This window comes from Lepidochelys kempii, chromosome 15 (assembly GCF_965140265.1).
Source record: "Lepidochelys kempii isolate rLepKem1 chromosome 15, rLepKem1.hap2, whole genome shotgun sequence".
Classification (NCBI taxonomy): Eukaryota; Metazoa; Chordata; order Testudines; family Cheloniidae; genus Lepidochelys; species Lepidochelys kempii.
Genome location: NC_133270.1, coordinates 17,074,627 through 17,089,099, shown reverse-complemented (window position 1 = coordinate 17,089,099; position 14,473 = coordinate 17,074,627). Strand labels below are relative to the sequence as shown.

At 44.6% G+C, this 14,473-nt stretch overlaps 2 protein-coding genes across 4 annotated transcripts in view; one reads left to right on the top strand and one right to left on the bottom strand.

Moving 5' to 3' along the window:
- Positions 1 to 14,473, top strand: part of ARVCF (ARVCF delta catenin family member) — a 543,783-nt gene that overhangs the window by 42,872 nt on the left and 486,438 nt on the right. The window lies entirely within an intron of this gene.
- Positions 1 to 14,473, bottom strand: part of TANGO2 (transport and golgi organization 2 homolog) — an 87,982-nt gene that overhangs the window by 39,753 nt on the left and 33,756 nt on the right. For all 3 annotated transcript variants that reach the window (XM_073313205.1, XM_073313206.1, XM_073313207.1), the window contains exons 3-4: positions 3,910 to 3,998; positions 462 to 581 (exon numbers count right to left, since the gene is read on the bottom strand). In XM_073313205.1, the coding sequence (XP_073169306.1) occupies positions 462 to 581; positions 3,910 to 3,998 (209 nt within the window). The remainder of the gene's footprint in view (positions 1 to 461; positions 582 to 3,909; positions 3,999 to 14,473) is intronic.

Genomic DNA, 14,473 nt, shown 5'->3' with positions numbered 1-14,473 from the left:
ACATCTAATGAGGCTGGTTTATTTGATCTATTTAATGTCATATTTTTCCACTGCAGGACCTCATGACCCTGAGTTTACAAGCAGACCTACTTTTTTTTTTTTACTATAAAAATATAATGAGAAAAAGTCTCCTAAAAAAGAAAAATGGACATTTTCCCATTTCATATTATGTTCTGCTCACAAAAGTGTCCAAGGAATACATCAATCTAAAACACAGAGCTCAACCACAAGAAGTTTCAAGTAAGAGCTTGTTACATGTTCAAAAAACTCTTCAGAGGAGGGGGACAGGGTGTACAAAAAAAAGGGTTCTACAAGCCTTGTTAATAGCTACTAGTATCACCTCATCGGATGAGAAAGGGGGTTAAAACAGCACTTAGTTAAGGTTGTAACAAACATTCCGTTATATAGTCTTCATGCTTTATTCACTCATACATTTTCATTTCCTCATTCTGACTCCATACCTCTTCCCTTTGCATTTTTATCAATCTTTGGCTGCAAGTAGTTTGTCAAGGCAGCCATCTTGCCTTTCTTACTGATTCCAAGCCATGTCCCGCCTTCTTTTCCTTCCTCCATATCCAAACCTAGAGCAAATAGTGGCAGAAGCAGAAATAAGAGATTCACTACTTTGCTGCTTTATCTCATTTCAAAAGCCTTAAATCACAGTTCCTTACTAAAAACTGAGTTTAGCTAGGGCTGGATAGATGCCTAGAGTCCCAAGGGTTTTTGTTTTTTTGGAAAGTAAAAATGAAATTTTAAAACTAAAATCAGTATTTTACAATTGTGCAATATTCACCATTTAATAAAATCTCAGTGATCATAGAAAAAAAGTCAGTAAATTAACCCAAACCAAGATTTAAAAAATTTAGACTGTGTTAAAAGGAATATAATTGGATTATGTAGAGCTAGAATATTTGTTAATTCAAATGCAAATCTCAGGGAAGGATTAGCTTGTTGGAAGCACAGGGGCTTTTGCGGGGTTCTGGGTGCAACGGTAATGCCTGCAGGGAGAGTCCAGGTGAAGGTGGTTAGGGCTCAGCGGGGGGGAGGAAAGCTGGGTATGGAGGACTCAATGTGGGGGTCCAGATGCTGGAGAAGTGGGGCTCAGTCGGGTGAGGATCCAGGTGAAGCTAGTTGGGGCTCAGTGGGGTGGGGATCTGTTGAGGTGGTCCAGGTGCAAGGGTCTGGGTTTGAGGGGGATCTGTATGCTCGGGGGTTGGGTGGATGGGGGAGCAGCTCCCTTTGCAGAGATCCCTCCCCCTGCAGCTGAGGAGTGATGGGTGCAGAAAGCCAGGGAGGAGGGGGATAAAGTTTGCAGAGCTTCCTACAGCTGGGGGAGAAATCTGGGGGTGGATCTGACTCAGCCCCGGATGCCAAGCAGGGAAAGGGAAGTCCTGTCCTCCCCAGCCCACCTGGGACAAGTGGCTGAGCCTGGTGCAGGGTAGGAGCCACCAGCCGGGTCTTCCCCAAGCCACCCGCGACCCCACAGTGATTTACCTCTCTGCTGGATGCCCTGGGCACCTGAAACATACTGCTGGGGAGGGTCACAAGACCACTCTTGTGGCTTCCCTTTGCTTCCCTATCAGAAAGTAATTTTTCTGCCAAGATGGGCATGCTCACGGGGTGACTCAGAAAATGACAAGGCAGAGCTGCTAGAGCATAGCTTTCTGAAGCACTGTAGCAAAGCTCTGCCCTAAATTTCAGGTGCTGGAGTGACACACTGGACTGCTACACCCCAGCTCAGATTTGGATGGGCCTGGGTGCTAACTGGGTGGGCTGTGGCCCACCCGTGGCTATGCCCTTGGCATGTAATAATTTTCTTAATGTCGAATCTGCACACAAGGCATTACTGCCACTCTACACTACAGTTGCCAGGCATCCGTTTTTTGACCGGAACGCCCAGTCTAAAAGGGACCTGGCGGCTCTGGTCAACACTGGTGACTGGGCCATTAAAAGTCTGGTCAGTGGCACAGCGGGGGCCCGGGGCTAAGGCAGGCTCCCTACCTGCCCTGGCTCCGTGCTGCTCCCAGAAGTGGCTGGCAGCCCTTAGGCACTGGGGTGGCCAGGGACTGGGAGGCTCCGTGCATTGTTCCCGGCCCGAGTACCAACTCCGCAGCTCCCATTGGCCAGGAACTGCGACCAATGGGAGCTGTTGGGAGAGGAGCCTGTGGGCGCAAAGGCACCTAGCCACCCATGTGCCTAGAGGCTGCAAGGACCTGGCGGCCACTTCCTTGGAGCCGCGGTAAATGCCAGCGGGATCCTGCACCCTAACCCCCTGGCCCAACCTGGAACCCCCTCCTGTTCCCCAAGCCCCTCATCCCCAGCCCCACCCCAGAGTCTGCACCCCCCACCCAGAGCCCATACCCCCTCCCGCATTCCAACCCCCTGTCCCAGCCCAGTGAGAGTGAGTGAGGGTGGGGGAGATGGAGCGAGTGGGGGATGGGGCCTCAGAGAAGGGGCAGGGCAGGGGTGTTTGGTTGTGTGTGATTAGAAAGCTGACAACCCTACACTCCACTCCAATTGTAAGAAGAGTAAAGAATGAATATCAGCCATCATAGCTATGATGGACAATGCCTGTAAGTTATGGTACAGCAGTACAGAACAAGCAGCAATGTTTTAAGTGTCAAGAATGATCATCAATAATAAGTGACAACAGGCAAGAATAAATTGGATATATTTACTTTTTTGCCTTGCTACTTTCATTTGAAAGAAGTGAATTATTAATTCAAACAGTGTACTAATCAGATCTGCACAGCTAAAGCCCCTTGCAGTGAATTGCCACAAACACCAGCCAGGGAGGAGGGGGAAGAATATACAATAAGAGTAAAACATCAAAAATGGATTTTTATTATCTATTACACTTTGCTGCAGGCTAGTATTCAGTTAATGTTATGATTTCAACATTTAAGTATTTGTTCCTCCCCTTTGGCGGCTGTGTAACAAAGGAGGCAGCATCCAGAGTGTCTGGCAGGAATTCTGGAATGTCAGCCAGAATTTCAGAAAGCGAGGAAGCTGCAGTGCAGTGGGAGTAATTTATCCTCACAGACCTCTCTGCCAACGACACCACCACGTAACATCAATGAAAATTCTGTGCGGAGTCAGAATGTTCTATTTAAACAACGCTGTCTACTTGAGCCTCACATTTTTATTTCGGAGACTATGGAGATGTCATCCAATTGCAACTGTATTTTAAAGATAGATTCTCTATAAAAAAACGGGTTACTCTACAGCCTAACAACAACAGCCAGGCAGAAAGCTCATAAACCAAAACAACTTTGGTCATTCATCAAAAAATTTCAAACTGATAAGAAATTAGCCATACATTTTTAAAATTTCATTTCCTTTTAACAATTTTTAAGTCACTGACTACTATTCAGTAATTTCATTTTCCAGAGATTTATTCAGGGTACTAAATAACTAATTATGTTAGATGGTATAATGCATTTTCACTATACTGCTTGAACTGTGGCTTTTGGAGAACATATGATGAAGAAGAGTGACGGACATTCAAGGAAGTTTTTTTGTAGTCAACTAAATGCAACAAAACTCAGTGGACTTCATATAAAATGTGACCATGAGTTGTCACAGCTGATTTACAAATTGTTGTCAAAGTATCCATTGCATAGGTTTACTGCAGCTCTGAATCACTTCATTCCAGAGTTCAGGTTTACAAACCACTGAAGTTCTTAAGAAGTTACAGTACAGATTAAAGAAAACATACAAGACAGCAATACAACTAAGGCCCATTCCTTTTTCAAGCCCATAAACTGGTTTTCAACCATCACATGTGAAGACAGGTTCTTATAACCTGTGAATGTTCTTGTATTTCTAACAATGTTTTTGTAGATTTGCGAACAAAAGTGCATGGGGAGAGAGATTCAAGACAAGATTCCATTAAAAAAAGTTACATACCACTAAGGATTTCACTGCTGCTATCCCAAAAGTCTGCTGATTTTGATGGTCTGTTGTAAAATTCATCCCTATTAGCTGCTAGGATAAGCCTGTAGGACAAGAGGAAGACTATGAATTTCAGATAGTGCACGGATCAAGTATGCAAGACTTGTAATTTTTTGTTCCCCCCGCAAAAAACAGTACATTTTTGTAGCTGGAGGAGCTGATCACGAAGGTATCTTTCTTCAAAGACGATGTAAACTACAGATCCTCCAATAATGAATTTAACACTCTACGCAGAATTTCTCAGATAAAATTTAATTAGCATGATCCCCAAAAACAGAACCAAAGTTGCTGAACTTCTGAGGAAAATCACATTTCCATTTAAAGATTTTGTACTTAGTTACAAATAGCTTCTTGTATTACTGAAAGATTAAAGAAAAAGGGAGAAAGTTTGCTTCTATGAAAATATGTTGCAGGCCTTTCACTTCTCACTCAGTTGTTTAGAGTTTTTTTGACCCCAAGGGTACGTCTAAAGTACAAAATTATTTCGAAATTATTCTATTTGAATTTTCGGAAGCTATTTAATACATTCGGTTTTCTGTGTCCCCACTAAAGAGCGTGAATTCGGCGGATTGTGTCCACAGTACCAAGGCTAGTATCGAATGTCGGAGCGGTGCACTGTGGGTAGCTATCCCAGTTTCTGCAGTCCCCGCTGCCCATTGGAATTCTGGGTTAAGCTCCCAGTGAATGATGGGGCAAAAACGTTCTCGCGGGTGTTTCTGGGTGTGTGTCGTCAGAAAGCTACGGCAGACAATCGTTTTGTGCCTTTTTGGCGTGCAGATGCCATACTGCTTTCAGCAGATGGTGCACCGCTGCTCTCCTCCTATGATGAATCCACCTCTCATCTCCCTATGTAATCTCTACTATCTACTCTTTCTCTTCCTCATCGAATGCGTCCGCTGCCAACTCTGCTCGGCCATCGTGAACCGAGCACCACAGCTTCCGCCACCAACTCTGCTCTCCTGCTATTGCCATGCTTCCAAGCTTCTCCATGTTGTCTGTCCTGGGCTCCCACCTCCATGAAAGCCACAGAAGACAAAACATTTTCAGCTTTTGTTCGGCTACCGTGAACCAAACAGCACAGCTTCTGCTGCTACTCTGCTCGCCTACGTTTCGCGCCCTTTTTCCAGGATTACCCGTGCAGGCGCCATAGCCATGGAGCCCGATCAGGTATCCACTGCAGTTTTGACCATTGTAAATACCTCGCGCATTATCCAGCAGTATGTGCAGTACCTGCAAAACCGGGCAAGGAAGCGACGACAGCGCGATTACTATACCGATGAGGACATGGACACAGACAGCATGTTGGGCCAGGTTCATGCTGTGGAACGCCGTTTCTGGGCCCAGGAAACAAGCACAGACTGGTGGGACCGCATACAGTTGGGGATATGGGATGATTCCCAGTGGCCGAGAAACTTTCGTATGTGTAGGGCCACTTTCATGGAACTTTGTGACTTTCTGACCCCTGCCCTGAAGCGCAAAGACACCAAAATGAGAGCAGCCCTCACAGTTGAGAAGCGAGTGGCTGTAGCCCTGTGGAAGCTCGCAACGCCCGACAGCACCTGTCGGGTCGGAAATCAGTTTGGAGTGGGGAAATCTACTGCGGGGGCTGCTGTGCTGCAAGTAGCCAACACAATTATTGACTAGCTGCTATCAAGGGAAGTCTACTTTGGGAAATGTGCAGACCATTGTGGATGGCTTTAATGCACTGGGGTTCTCTAACTGTGGCGGGGTGATTGACGGAACGAATATCCCTACCTTGGCCCTGGAACACCAGGGCAGCCAGTACATAAACCGTAAGGGGTACTTTTCAATGGTGCTGCAAGCACTGGTGGATCATAAGGGACGTTTCACCGACATCAACGTGGGATGGCCGGGAAAGGTGCATGACGCTCGCATCTTCAGGAACTCTGGTCTGTTTGAACAGCTGCAGGAAGGAATTTACTTCCCAGACTAGAAAATTACTGTTGGGGATGTTAAAATGCCTATAGTTATCCTCGGGGACCCAGCCAACCCCTTAATGCCATGGTTCATAAAGCCGTACACAGGTACCCTGGACAGCAGCAAGGAGCATTTCACCTATAGACTGAGCAAGTGCAGAATGGTGGTAGAATGTGCGTTTGGACGTTTGAAAGTGCACTGGCGGTTAGATCTCAGCACAACCAATATTCCAATTGTGATTGCTGCTTATTGTGTACTCCACAATACCTGTGAGAGTAAGGGGGAGACGTTTATGGCGGGGTGGGAGGTTGAGGCAACTCGCCTTGCGGCCAGTTTTGCACAGCCAGACAACAGGGCGATTAGAAGAGTGCAGTAGGGAGCGCTGCACATCAGAGAAGCTTTGAAAGCCAGTTTCATGACTGGCCAGGGTATGGTGTGAGAGTTCTGTTCGTTTCTCTTAAAGTTACCCGCCCCCTATATATATATGAAAAGGAAATAAAGTCACAATTGTTCAAAAATCATTCTTTATTATCAAAACATTGAGAGAAATCAGAAGCTAGACGGGGGAGGGGGAGTATTGGGTTAGGGGGGTGGAGGAGGAGGAGGGAAGGACAAGTCCAGAAACCAAATCAAAACTTAGGATATGCCAGCTTTCTGTTGCTTGTACAATCTTCTGGGGTTGACTGTGTGGGTCCCTGTAGCCTTCCCCCACCCAGTGTTCTTGGGCATCTGGGTGAGGAGGCTATGGAACTTGGGGAGGAGGGACGGCAGTTATTCAGGGACTGCAGCGGCAGTCTGTGGTCTTGCTGCCTTTCTCCCATTAGAGTCACCATACAGCGGAGCATGTCAGTTTGCTCCCCCACGAGCTTGACCATAGCATTATGCCTGCTCTCATCGCACACGTCCCTCCTCTCTTTGTATTCATGTAACGCTTTACATGACTCCACAATTGTTTACCTCCACGCATTCAACTGGGCCCTATCAGTGAGGGAGGACTGCATGAGCTTGGCAAACATGTCGTCCCGAGTTCGTTTTTTCCGCCTTCTAATCTGGACCAGCCTCTGGGACGGAGTAGATAGGGGCCGCATTGAAACGTTTGCGCCTGCTGCAGGAGGAGAAAAAGGGAGGGCAGTATTTTAAAAGATACATTTTAGAGAACAAAGGGGACACTTTCTCAGTGAAACAGGCAATTCATAGTACACAGCACATGTTCTTTCTGTACAAGGTCTCATTTTGCCTCTTATACTTAAGTGCCTGCCACTTTGGTGTGAGTAAGCCATCACATGCGGCCAGGCAACAGAATTCAGCTTGCAGGCAGTCTGCGGGCTGTCTGGGATGATCACTTCACACAACACTCTCCCCTGCCCATACACACCCACCCACCGCAGGGCTCCGATGAGGCTCTCAGCAGCAATGAGCCCTTTAAACTAAACGCGAACAGCCCAGCCGGCTGGGTTTCCCCCCACCCCATGGGTCCGATCAAGCTCTCACTCACCAGAAGTGCCTTCTCCAAGGTCATGGTCCAGGAGCATGCTTTGGGAGTAGGGGAAGGCTACTGACTCCAGCGTTAAGAACAGTTCCTGGCTAGGGGGGAAAACAGATTCCCCACTTGCCGCCTGTGCACTGTCCTCCTCCTCCACTTCCACCTCTTTGTCCTCCAAAAACTCATCCTCCTCGCTCCGTGCTACTCCCCCCTTGCAGGTGTCCACAGACAGTAGTGGGGTAGTGGTGTCGTCACCCCCCATAATTGCATGCAGCTCACGGTAGAAGCGGCATATATGGGGCTTCAGAGTAGCAGCTGTGTTAGTCTGTATCCGCAAAAAGAACAGGAGTACTTGTGGCACCTTAGAGACTAACAAATGTATTAGAGCATAAGCTTTCGTGGGCTACAGCCCATTTCATCGGATGCATAGAATGGAACACATAGTAAGAAGAAATATATATACACATACAGGTAAGTTGGAAGTTGCCATACAAACTGTGAGAGAGGCTAATTAGTTAAGATGTGCTATTATCAGCAGGAAAAAAAAACTTTTGTAGTGATAATCAAGATGGCCCATTTAGATAAGTATCCTCACACCTTCTTGTCAACTAACATGTGGAAATAGATTCAAAGTGTGTAATGACCCAGCCACTCTCAGTCTCTATTCAAACCCAAGTTAATGGTATCTAGTTTGCATATTAATTCAAGCTCAGCAGTTTCTTGTTGGAGTCTGTTTTTGAAGCTTTTCTGTTGCAAAATTGCCACCCTTACATCTTTTACTGAGTGGTCAGAGAGGTTGAAGTGTTCTCCTACCGGTTTTTGAATGTTATGATTCCTGATGTCAGATTTGTGTCCATTTATTCTTTTGCGTAGAGACTGTCCGGTTTGACCAATGTACATCGCAGAGGGGCATTGCTGGCACATAGAATCATAGAATATCAGGGTTGGAAGGGACCCCAGAAGGTCATCTAGTCCAACCCCCTGCTCGAAGCAGGACCAATTCCCAGTTAAATCATCCCAGCCAGGGCTTTGTCAAGCCTGACCTTAAAAACCTCTAAGGAAGGAGATTCTACCACCTCCCTAGGTAACGCATTCCAGTGTTTCACCACCCTCTTAGTGAAAAAGTTTTTCCTAATATCCAATCTAAACCTCCCCCACTGCAACTTGAGACCATTACTCCTCGTTCTGTCATCTGCTACCATTGAGAACAGTCTAGAGCCATCCTCTTTGGAACCCCCTTTCAGGTAGTTGAAAGCAGCTATCAAATCCCCCCTCATTCTTCTCTTCTGCAGGCTAAACAATCCCAGCTCCCTCAGCCTCTCCTCATAAGTCATGTGTTCCAGATTCCTAATCATTTTCGTTGCCCTTCGCTGGACTCTCTCCAATTTATCCACATCCTTCTTGAAGTGTGGGGCCCAAAACTGGACACAGTACTCCATGATGACATACATGATGGCATATATCACATTGGTAGATGTGCAGGTGAATGAGCCCATGATGGCATGGCTAATGTGATTAGGTCCTATGATGGTGTCACTTGAATAAATATGTGGACAGAGTTGGCATCGGGCTTTGTTGCAAGGATAAGTTCCTGGGTTAGTGTTTTTGTTGTGTGGTTGCTGGAGAGTATTTGCTTCAGGTTGGGAGGCTGTCTGTAAGCGAGGACTGGTCTGTCTCCCAAGATCTGTGAGAGTGAGGGATCATTTTTCAGAATAGGTTGTAAATCTTTGATGATGCGCTGGAGAGGTTTTAGTTGGGGGCTGAAGGTGACGGCTAGTGGCGTTCTGTTATTTTCTTTGTTGGGCCTGTCCTGTAGTAGGTGACTTCTGGATACTCTTCTGGCTCTGTCAATCTGTTTTTTCACTTTAGCAGGTGGGTATTGTAGTTTTAAGAATGCTTGATAGAGATCTTGTAGGTGTTTGTCTGTCTGAGGGGTTGGAGCAAATGGTTGTATCTTATAGCTTGGCTGTGGACAATGGATTGTGTGGTGTGTCCTGGATGGAAGCTGGAAGCATGTAGGTAAGTATAGTGGTTAGTAGGTTTCCGGTATAGGGTGGTGTTTATGTGACCATCGCTTATTAGTAAAGTAGCGTCCAGGAAATGGACTGCTTGTGTGGATTTGTCTAGGCTGAGGTTGATGGTGGGATGGAAACTGTTGAAATCATGGTGGAATTCCTCAAGGGCTTCTTTTCCATGGGTCCAGATGATGATGTCATCAATGTAGCACAAGTAGAGTAGGGGTGTTAGAGAATGAGAGCTGAGGAAGCGTTGTTCTAAGTCAGCCATAAAAATGTTAGCATACTGTGGGGCCACGCGGGTTCCCATAGCAGTGCCGCTGACTTGAAGGTATAAGAAATTATTATTTATTTGTCTGAAGTCCCCTGCCTCATTAACTATACACCTTCCAACTTCTGCAACAAATGAGGCAGAGGTCTTACAGACAATGCCTCCATTATGGTGCAACTCTGATTCAACCCCAGTGCAAGTCCACCCTGTGCACTGAATGAGGCAGGTGTCCTGTGGACAAAAGAAATAGTATATGGTCATGTAACTAAAGACTGTACATAATGCACAGGGAGTCAAATTAAGGTTACCCAGGCAACCTTAATTCCGGCATGTCTTAACTTCAGAGAGCTTGACTTTGCAACCTTAATTACGTCCTTATAATGTAGTCTGTAATATATTATTGTATATAAAATTTATTTAAATATAGAATGAAGAAGGAAATAGCCTCTTTGTCTTCCATTCACCTTTAAATATTCAGGGCATAGAAGGGATGGTCATTCCGTCTTAGACCCATCCCGACAGTGAAAACTGAGCATCAAGATCATTTGTCTGAGTCTTACTTCACTGGTATGTGCTAATCTTTCGTAGATAAGGGGAAGTGAAAGGGAAAGAGCATAGCCTTGTTTCATACCAGCCAGGAATAGGGTGACCAGACATCCTGATATGGACTGTCCCGATATTTAGTTGTTTGTCCTGCGTCCCAACCGATGTACGGTCAGGACGCCATTTGTCCCGAAATTTTGCTTCAGCGGCACTCCAGCTTTTTGGGGCGGCAAAAAACCAGGAGTGAGCCTGTGGCTGCCCCCCCACGTGTCCTGATATTTTGTTCTTGTCATCTGGTCAACCTAGCCAGGAAATGTTACAAGAGGGCAGAGTTTGAGCTTCCTTAGAACAGTACAGAGAAACATTTTAATCCTTACTGAGATTTGGCCACTGCAGCAAACAAAATGCAGGAGGCCCATGGAGGCTCCATAATCAAAGGCTAGTAGGAGGTTAAGAAATACAATATGTAATTGAAAAACACTGTCAGATGAAATTCTCTGTTTATATTTGGTAATAAGCTTTTCTCACTCAGAGCTCTCAGACTGCTGTGTTGTGCTTTGCAAAATGTGTTACAGCTCTTGACATACCGCCTAAATCTAAATTATACAAGTTTAGAAAGTCAAACAAATATTGTATTAAACCATGCTGGGTTTTACTCAGGCCTAGTGAAGATATAAAGATAAGATTTTTTTTCTAGCTATGTGCACTGTCTTCTGTTTTAGGATTTATGTAGTTATAATTGGTGCTTGGAGACTTAACAGGCAAGCTCATGTGCATTTAAAATATGGCTGGACATGTAAGAAACATGTGCAGTAAGGGCATTTTAAAAATAATTTTTTTAAGCCTTGTGGGAACACAAACCAGCCGAATTAAGAGACTACATAATTTTATGTCAGGCAGGGTGTGAACACAAAGCAGGTAGGATATGAAAAGTCAATATGGTTAGATAGCCTCAGAGGAATCCAGAACAAGTACTCTGGCTTTTTTAACCTTTAAAACATGACTTCTCTCAATTATTAAACCAATACACTCATGTACAATGCATTCCAATACCCACTGGATCATCCCATACTGCCATTTCATCCCCGTGCTAACGGTGAAGCTCTGGAAACAAAATGAAAGTTTGTGCTTCTGTGTCTGTGCACCCATATCTTTTCTGACAAAAAGCCAACATTTGCTATTGTTTAAAATCTTTGGCAGTCAGCATTGAAAGCTCAACCTATTGTCTTAATGCAACAACTAACTACACAAACTAAACAAGCCTCAAGAATAAAAACTGGAGTTGGCAATAAAGTTACTCCATGTCTATATTGAGAATTAGGCTATTAAGATTATCCAAACTTCCTATAGAAGTGCAAGTACGCAGATTAGCTTCACTTTAGCACTGTCGAGCTCTTCCCGATCCATAGGGCCCCTACCAAATTCATGACCATGAAAAATGCGTCACAGACCTGAAATCTTGTCTCCCGCTCTATGAAATCTGGTCTTTTGTGTGCTTTTACCCTATACTATACAGATTTCATGGGGGACACTAGTGTTTCTCAAATTGGGGGTCTTGACCCAAAAGGGAGTTGCGGGCGGTGGGTCAGAAGCTTATTTTAGGGGAGGTCGCATTATTGCCACCCTTACTTCTGCGCTGCCTTCAGAGCTGGACAGCCAGAGAGTGACAGCTGTTGGCTGGGTGCCCAGCTCTGAAGGCAATGCCCTGCCAGCAACAGCACAGAACTAAGGGAGGCAATACCTTACCATGCCATCCTTACTTCTGCGCTGCTGCTGGCGATGGTACTGCCTTCAGAGCTGGGCAGCTGGAGAGTGGCGGCTGCTGACCAGGAGCCCAGCTCTGAAGGCAGTACCGCCACCAGCAGCTGTGCAGAAGTAAGGGTAGCAGTACCTTGACCCCCCCCTCTACAATAACTTTGCAAACACCCCCACCCTAAACTTCTTTTTGGGTCAGTATCCTTACAATTACAACACCAGGAAATTTCAGATTCATGTAGGTGAAATAATGAATTTACAATTTTTAAAATCCTCTGACCGTGAAATTGATCAAAATGGACCCTGAATTTGGTAGGACTTTACCTATCCAATAGGATTTTTTTTCTGCTACAGATAAAACAAAGTATCATCTTGGTAGTAGAATTGGTTTTGTTAAGCAGAAAAATCAATGTATAAAAAACTTCCCGTGTACATAGATAATGTGGGATAGGAGAGTCTTAAAAATAAAGTGTCATTGCTTACTAAAAATGAATAGTCCCTTCTTCACAGAAAGCCCTAACTGTTTAAGCATTACTTCACAATGTTCTTACCCACCTACCAAAAATGCCCACACAAGCTTCCAACACTAAATGACTGCAAATAACTGCCTTCTTCACGCCAAAGCAAAGAACAGGGGGATACAAAGGCCCAATAAGTTTAGTGTGAAAAGACAGTCAAGGAGCAGCAAATTCTTAAGTATTTTAAGGGTGATCTCAGACAAGTTGCTTTTTAAACCAATTATTTGTAATGTATTTGTTCATTATAAAGTAATTTCAGTGATCCACAAGAGTCCTTTATTCTGAAAGCAATTAATTCACTGGAATACAGTACAATGGATTACTAATGTTTGTAAACCATTTATCTAAGTCAGTTTTATGTTCAGTGTTTTAGCTTTAATATCAATTACCATTTGGTTTGCCAATAACATTAGCTCATTTCTCTCAGACCTAGAAAACTGAAGTTATTCCTGGTTCTCCCTCCCCCCACCAAAACAGAAATATTCTTTTGGCAGCTTATTGGTACTGTGTAGGTTTAGAGTATTTGCTTTTGGTTCAAAATCTTATTTACTGTGCTTATTTTGGCATTTTTTAGTCCCATAAGCAGAACTATAGGAATCTGTGGTATCTTGAAATGGACACACAGAGGGAGAGGGGGGCACATGTCCTGCAGTTACCATCTTGGTTTCCCTTCATTAAAATGAAATTTTAAATTGTCCATTGACTTTTTTTTAGTTTTAAAAATGTATTGAGCACTACCAAAAAGTGGTATTCTGAAAAGAATTTTCCTGAAAATCTAGAACAGATTTAGGAACGCCCTACAAGGCGAAGACATGTGCAACTAGCAGTCTGTAATTCTAAGTAAATGGCACTATAGGGAAGATGGAATGATGAGTTATTTGTTAGAGTCACGTAAGGCTCCCACTGTGGTGGTGTCATAAATATAAAGGGAAGGGTAAACCCCTTTGAAATCCCTCCTGGCCGGGGAAAGCTCCTCTCACCTGTAAAGGGTTAAGAAGCTAAAGGTAACCTCGCTAGCACCTGACCAAAATGACCAATGAGGAGACAAGATACTTTCAAAAGCTGGGAGGAGGGAGAGAAACAAAGGGTCTGTGTGTCTGTCTATATGCTGGTCTTTACCGGGGATAGACCAGGAATGGAGTCTTAGAACTTTTAGTAAGTAATCTAGCTAGGTATGTGTTAGATTATGATTTCTTTAAATGGCTGAGAAAAGAATTGTGCTGAATAGAATAACTATTTCTGTCTGTGTATCTTTTTTGTAACTTAAGGTTTTGCCTAGAGGGGTTCTCTATGTTTTTGAATCTAATTACCCTGTAAGATATCTACCATCCTGATTTTACAGGGGGGATTTCTTTATTTCTATTTACTTCTATTTTTATTAAAAGTCTTCTTGTAAAAAACTGAATGTTTTTTCATTGTTCTCAGATCCAAGGGTTTGGGTCTGTGGTCACCTATGCAAATTGGTGAGGCTTTTTATCCAACATTTCCCAGGAAAGGGGGGTGCAAGTGTTGGGAGGATTGTTCATTGTTCTTAAGATCCAAGGGTCTGGGTCTGTAGTCACCTAGGCAAATTGGTGAGGCTTTTTACCAAACCTTGTCCAGGAAGTGGGGTGCAAGGTTTTGGGAAGTATTTTGGGGGGAAGGACGCGTCCAAACAGCTCTTCCCCAGTAACCAGTATTAGTTTGGTGGTGGTAGCGGCCAGTCCAAGGACAACGGGTGGAATATTTTGTACCTTGGGGAAATTTTGACCTAAGCTGGTAAAGATAAGCTTAGGAGGTTTTTCATGCAGGTCCCCACATCTGTACCCTAGAGTTCAGAGTGGGGGAGGAACCTTGACAGGTGGTACGAACAACATATTCTGCTGAAACTCAAGCCTTTGGTAAGAAGAGTATGGCCCAGGGTGGGCAAACTATGGACCGGGGGCCGCATCTGTCCCTTCAGACATTTTAATCCGGCCCTCAAGGTCCCACCGGGGAGCAGGGTCTGGGACTTGTC